This window comes from Natrix helvetica (genome assembly GCF_964273705.1).
Source record: "Natrix helvetica genome assembly, chromosome: 5".
In the NCBI taxonomy this organism is placed as follows: Eukaryota; Metazoa; Chordata; class Lepidosauria; order Squamata; family Natricidae; genus Natrix; species Natrix helvetica.
The window spans coordinates 142,726,105-142,732,104 of record NC_138551.1 but is presented as its reverse complement, the minus strand read 5'-3'; the positions used below and the strand labels follow the sequence as shown (position 1 = coordinate 142,732,104).

At 50.3% G+C, this 6,000-nt stretch overlaps 1 protein-coding gene across 4 annotated transcripts in view; it reads right to left on the bottom strand.

Moving 5' to 3' along the window:
* Positions 1 to 2,322: 2,322 nt before the first annotated feature.
* UBR4 (ubiquitin protein ligase E3 component n-recognin 4) overlaps positions 2,323 to 6,000 on the bottom strand; it is a 179,538-nt gene continuing 175,860 nt past the window's right edge. For all 4 annotated transcript variants that reach the window (XM_081954563.1, XM_081954560.1, XM_081954562.1 and 1 more), the window contains exons 104-106: positions 3,639 to 3,729; positions 2,840 to 3,002; positions 2,323 to 2,738 (exon numbers count right to left, since the gene is read on the bottom strand). In XM_081954563.1, the coding sequence (XP_081810689.1) occupies positions 2,674 to 2,738; positions 2,840 to 3,002; positions 3,639 to 3,729 (319 nt within the window). In that variant the 3' untranslated portion in view covers positions 2,323 to 2,673. The remainder of the gene's footprint in view (positions 2,739 to 2,839; positions 3,003 to 3,638; positions 3,730 to 6,000) is intronic.

Sequence of the window (6,000 nt, the reverse complement as noted above, 5' to 3'; positions counted from 1 at the left end):
GCTTCAGCAGGGCTGAGGGAACGCAAAAAAGCCTCGGTTTTTGTGAAAAACAGGTGAAAAATGGGCAACTTTCCACAAAACCTGAGGCTTTTTTGCTTTCCCTCAGCCCCCAGTAGCCCTCTGCAGGCTTCAGCAGGGCTGAGGGAAGGCAAAAAAGCCTCGGTTTTTGTGAAAAACAGGTGAAAAATGGGCAATTTTCCACAAAAAATGAGGCTTTTTTTGCTTTCCCTCAGCCCCCAGTAGCCCCCTGCAGGCTTCAGCAGGGCTGAGGGAACGCAAAAAAGCCTCGGTTTTTGTGAAAAACAGGTGAAAAATGGGCAACTTTCCACAAAACCTGAGGCTTTTTTGCTTTCCCTCAGCCCCCAGTAGCCCTCTGCAGGCTTCAGCAGGCCTGAGGGAAGGCAAAAAAGCCTCGGTTTTTGTGAAAAACAGGTGAAAAATGGGCAATTTTCCACAAAAAATGAGGCTTTTTTTGCTTTCCCTCAGCCCCCAGTAGCCCTCTGCAGGCTTCAGCAGGGCTGAGGGAACGCAAAAAAGCCTCGGTTTTTGTGAAAAACAGGTGAAAAATGGGCAATTTTCCACAAAACCTGAGGCTTTTTTGCCTTCCCTCAGCCCCCGGCAACACTCTGCAGGCTTCAGCAGGGCTGGGGCAAGGCAAAAATGCCCCCGTTTTTATGAAAAACGGGAGAAAAATGGGGCCGTTTTTTCCTTGCCCCAGCCCTGCTGAAGCCTGCAGAGTGCTGGCTGAGGGAAAGCAAAACCTTTTTTTTATTACTTACCTGTTCAAAATCTTGGTGCGTCTTATACACCAGTGCGTCTTATAGTCATAAAAATACGGCAAGGAAGCTTCTTGGATGAGAAGCAAAATGTTTTCAAGGGGGAAAAACGGTAACCAAGGAGGTTTGGGACAACTATGACCTGGATGATTGAGAATCTCTATAGGCCATGTGGGCAAACCTGTTTCCTTTCGGCAAAGCGCACCTTGTTGCCAGGCCTTGGGCTCCTCCTTGCCCGTCTCTCCTTGGCAACAACCATGCCAAAATACACACCCCTGCCTCCCACGGAGACCCGCAGTTATTTTCCCTCTTTGATGCCAACAGCAAGACGTCTACATTTGGCCACCCTGTGACAAAACGATGCTCAAGCTTAAAATCGACGCCTCTAACCACTCCGGTCACATTCCCTAACCATTAACCATCCCGGCCCTGCCTCCGGGCCACGGAGCTGATCCTCGTTTCTCATCGGATTTAATCCCTTTTTGTCAAGTTGCTTAAGTTAAGGCGACTGGTTGAGAAATCCGGAATAGCGTCTCCCGAAGCTTTCCGAGGAGCAGAATGATAGCGAAAGGCAGCTTCGCCTCGGCTCATCTGCCCACATCTTGTTGGCTTGGCCAATGAGTGCCGATCAGGCTGCGGGGAGCCGCTCCCCGCAGAATGGGTCATCCCAAATAATGCCAGGCTGCTCAAGATGCAGGATTACTCATGGCTGCACCCCAGAGGTGATATTGTCCGGTTCGTGTCGATTCAGGCGAACCGGTAGTGGTGGTGGTACGAGATTCCGCTCGCCCACCTAGTAAACGTAAGAGGACACCATTACTGCTGCATGCCTATTTATGCTGCCCTCGTTAGGGTGTGAAACAGCTCCTAGCTGGGCAAGATCTGCTTTTTTAAGGGAGGGGGACAACCAGGGGTGAAATCCAGCAGGTTCTGGAAAAACGGTAGTGGAGATTTTGAGTAGTTCGGAGAACCAGTAGCAGAAATTTTGAGTAATTTGGCTGGCCCCAGAGTGGGATGGGAATGGAGACATTGCAGTATCCTTCCCCTGCCATGCCCACCAAGCCATGCCCACAGAACCAGTAGTAAAAAAAATTGAATTTCACCACTGGGATCAACCTCTGGAAAAAGAGGCCCAACCAAGACGGACGAAATCAAGGGTGCCACCAGTCCAACTCGGTGGGTGAACCAAAGATGGGGTGACCCAAGGAAAATTTCACTTCGGTGCCAGGAGAAAAAAAAGTGCCAGTAGCGGAGTGTCTTCCCGCTCCTTTGCCCCCATCGGAAGATTTAACACTTTCTTTCTCTTGAGGAAGAAACACAAGCGGAGAGGAGGATGCCAGGAAGTGGAGAGAAGAGGCAACTCAACAACCAGTGTTGTCAGGGGACAACGTCCCGCAAGGAGGTTGCGGGATGCAGACGAAGGGAAGATTCGGAGAGTCCCTCCAACTGCTAATTCTCCACGGAAGACCTGGGAGGAAAGCAAAAAGGGCCGTTGCCAGGCACTGACGCAGAGACACACCGGGCCAGGCGTGTCTTTCCTTCCGACTGTATTTAACTTATTTATTGACCGATAAAATGATCACACACATAGAAGCAGAAAAAAAAAAAACTTTGACCAGGCTTGGATTCCGTGAGTCCATCACACGTTCCGGCTTGGGTGGAAGGAAAGGCCGCCGAGAAGCAAAGCAAAGGCTGGAAGAAAATCAGCCCAAATCCATCACTCCGGAATGGGGTTCGAGGAGGAGGAGGAGGAGGAGGAAGGAAGGAAGAAGCGTGGGCCGAAGAACGGGCGGGCGAGGAAAAAGTGACGGCAACGTTCCTTGAGAAGTGGGGGTGGGGAGGCAGGAATTGGGAGGGGGATGGGAGTCCAAAGTCTCTCTTTGAGGGGAGGGGGCGCTCAGGGAAGAGAGTTGAAGAGATCTTTCAGGAAGCCGTCGGGGTCGCAGATTTCGGATAGCAATCCTGAAATAAAGCAGGATATAAGTCAGAGCTGGCTGTGCAGGTGCACCGATACGCCCCAACCGCTGGTGTCCGGACGAAGCCGAAAGATGCCAAGTACTCACCAGCCACATCCAGGAATTCTGAGAAGGTCTCCGCGGGCATGAACTCCTCCTGGAAGGACTTGAGGGCTCTGTCGGCCGCCTCATAGATGGGCATGTCGTTCTGGCGGATGTACTCGGCCAGAGAGTAAGACCAGCCCCCCTCTGTGTTGCTCGTAGGCACCTTCTGAAGGGAAGAGAGGAAGCAGAAGAGATGCTGGCACTTGTAGGGGGGGAGGGAGTGAGGAAGGGAAGGAAAAGAGCGATGGGGGAGGAAGGGTGGGAGGAAAAGGGAGAAAGAAAGGAAAGAAAAAGAAAGAGAAGGGAAATAGGGAGGGAAGAGAATGAAATAAAAAAGAGGACGAGAGGGAGGGAAGGAGAAAGAAAGAAAGATAGATAGAAAGAATGATGATATGAGGGGAAAGAGGAAGGAAGGAAGAAGGGAGGAAGGATGTTAAAGGGGAACAGAAAGGAAAGAAAGAGAAAGAGAAGGGAAATAGGGAGGAAAGAGAATGAAAGCAAGAAAAGGAAGGGAGGGAAAGAATGAAAGAAAGGGAGGGAGGAAGGAAGGAAAAGGGGAAAAGAAAGTAAAGAAAAAGAAAGCGAAGGGAAATTGGGAGGAAAGAGAATGAAAGCAAGAAGAGGAAGGGAGAGAGAGAAAGAACGAAAGAAAAAAAAAGAAAGAGAATGATGATATAAAGGAAAAGAGGAAGGGAGGGGAGGAAGGGAGGGGAGGAAGGGATAGAGGGGGGGCCCCGTGCCCGTATTCTTGGCAGCTCACGTGCTCCCCCCTCGGCCACCCCAATGCAAGGGAAGCACTTACTCTGAACATGTTGTAAATGAGATCAACGAGAGCCCAGAAGAGGAGACTGGAGCGATAGGCTGCGTAGTCCTTCACAGCTTTGTCCGTTAGCCTGTTAGGAAGGGAAGAGAGGCAGGCCATCAGGTCCCGTGGCTGGGCAGATTACGGTATTTTTAGGACTATAAGACGCACTGGTGTATAAGACGCACCACGATTTTTTTTAATTTTATAATTTTTTTTATTTTTCTTTAAAAAGGACAAAACAACACATACAGAACAAGAGCAAGGAGAAAAGAAAAAGAAAAACAATTTCATCAAGCATGTCGTTTGGTTACAAGTTTTTGTGCAGCGGTTTTTACCACCGGTGTATAAGACGCACCACAATTTCGAAGAGGTAAGCAAGAAAAAAAAAAGGTTTTGTCCTCCCAAGCCCCCGGCAGCACTCTGCAGGCTTCAGCAGGGCCGGGAGGAAGGCAAAAACGCTCGCTTTTGCAAAAAACGGAGCGGAAAACGGGCCTCTTCGAAATCTTGGTGCATCTTATACACCGGTGCATCTTATAGTCCAAAAATATGGGCGTTTTTGCCTTCCTCTAGCCCTGCTGAAGCCTGCAGAGTGCTGCTGGGGGCTGGGGGAAGGCAAAAACTCCTCCGTTTTTGCAAAAAAAATGGCCTGTTTTTCAGCCGTTTTTCACATAAACGGGGGCATTTTTGCCTTCCCCCAGCCCTGTTGAAGCCTGCAGAGTACTGCTGGGGGATAGGGAAAGGCAAAAACACCTGTTTTTGCAAAAAATGACCCATGCAGATGCAGGGCTTCGGAAGGGCAAAAATGGCTGTATTCGGTGTATAAGACGCACCAACATTTCCATGCTCTTTGGAGGAGGGGGGGAAAGGTGCGTCTTATACTCCAAAAAATACGGTAATTCCAGCCACTGAATAATCCAGCAGTAAGGGCGAGAAGGAGACCACAGAGAGGGGAAATGCACGCAGCCTGGAGCCCGAATCCCCTACCCCTTTTCCTGCACCAACTGATTTGTGACCCAAGCCCCAAAGATGCTGCCCTCCAGCCTGCCCTGCTTTTGGACCACTGGCGGCCCTCTTTTTGTAAGGCCAGAAAACAGGAAGTCTTTTCTCTCAAGGAGGGGGCGGGGGTCAAGCCCTGGGATGCTCAGCTGAGGGTCACTTCCACGGCCCATCGCTGAGTGGGGGTATTTTCTGACACACTCCCACCTGGGAGCAAATGGCAAAAGGGAGATCGATCCCACTCCCCAAGCCTCCCAGGCCTTTAGTGGAGCTTGTTGCAAAGGGGCCCTGGCACCTGAGCTTCCCTTCTTCTCTTAGCAAAGGCTGGGGAGGGGGGGGGGATTTCCGGTTAGGAACCCCCCCCCCCCCGGAGGTCAGGCTGTACAGATCAGTGATGGGGAAACTTTTTGTCACTGTGTGCCGAAAGCGTGTGTGTGCACACTTGACAGCGTACATGTGCACGCATGCGTGTGCAACCCCCCCCAGCATGCACCCTCCCACCCATGCACAGGCGACCCCCCCTGCTGTCAGGCCAGCCTGCAAGCCATCTTTTCTTTTTGGACTTCAGGCCTGCCATAGTTTCTACTATTCGTTTTCTACTGTGGGAAAATGGGAGGGGGAGATTGTATGGAGTTGGGTGATATGTAGCGATAACAACATTCTTCTTAGAAACTCAAGGTCATCCTTTGTCTCACCACCTGGCCGGAACTGGATGAGTGGACTCTGCTTTCGTGGCAGTGGAAGATTGGGCCATGTGATGGACTTGTGGGTGTTGGGGGCAGGGTCTTGAACTTTCAACTGGGTGGGAAACCCTGGAAGCTTTTAGATTTGGGTTTTCCCACATGTGCCAACATGGCTCTTTTAATAAATTGGAACATCTCCTGCATGTGCCACATCCCCAGCGTATGCGCAGCAGAGACACAAAAATGACCGTTGACTTACCTGAACGGTCCTTCTATGTGCGCTGCGAGGGGAATCCAAGCATGGGTTAACTTTGTCCATTAGCCTAGAGACTGAGTTATGTAGTTGTTGACCACGCCTCCTCTGACCGGGATGGTTCAGTTTTTTAACTCAGTCCAGCCTTAAAGAGACGCAAAAATTTTTCCTCTAGGATAATAGACAAAATTAACTCATTGGACTTGGATTCTTCATTGCTACTAAATTTATCGTGGAATACAGTTTGATTGAGGATTGTCGAAGTTCGTTCGCGCTTGAATTTAAATAATTTGAGGTTCCTTGCGGCTCTAGCGGCCAGAGGAATGTTCGCCAGGAGGATTGCTTATCGGGTGTTTGAACGGGTTTAAATTAGAAGAGAGTCGGTTCGCCACTCTCAATCTTGATCAGTGGCCGTGGTGAGAGTCGG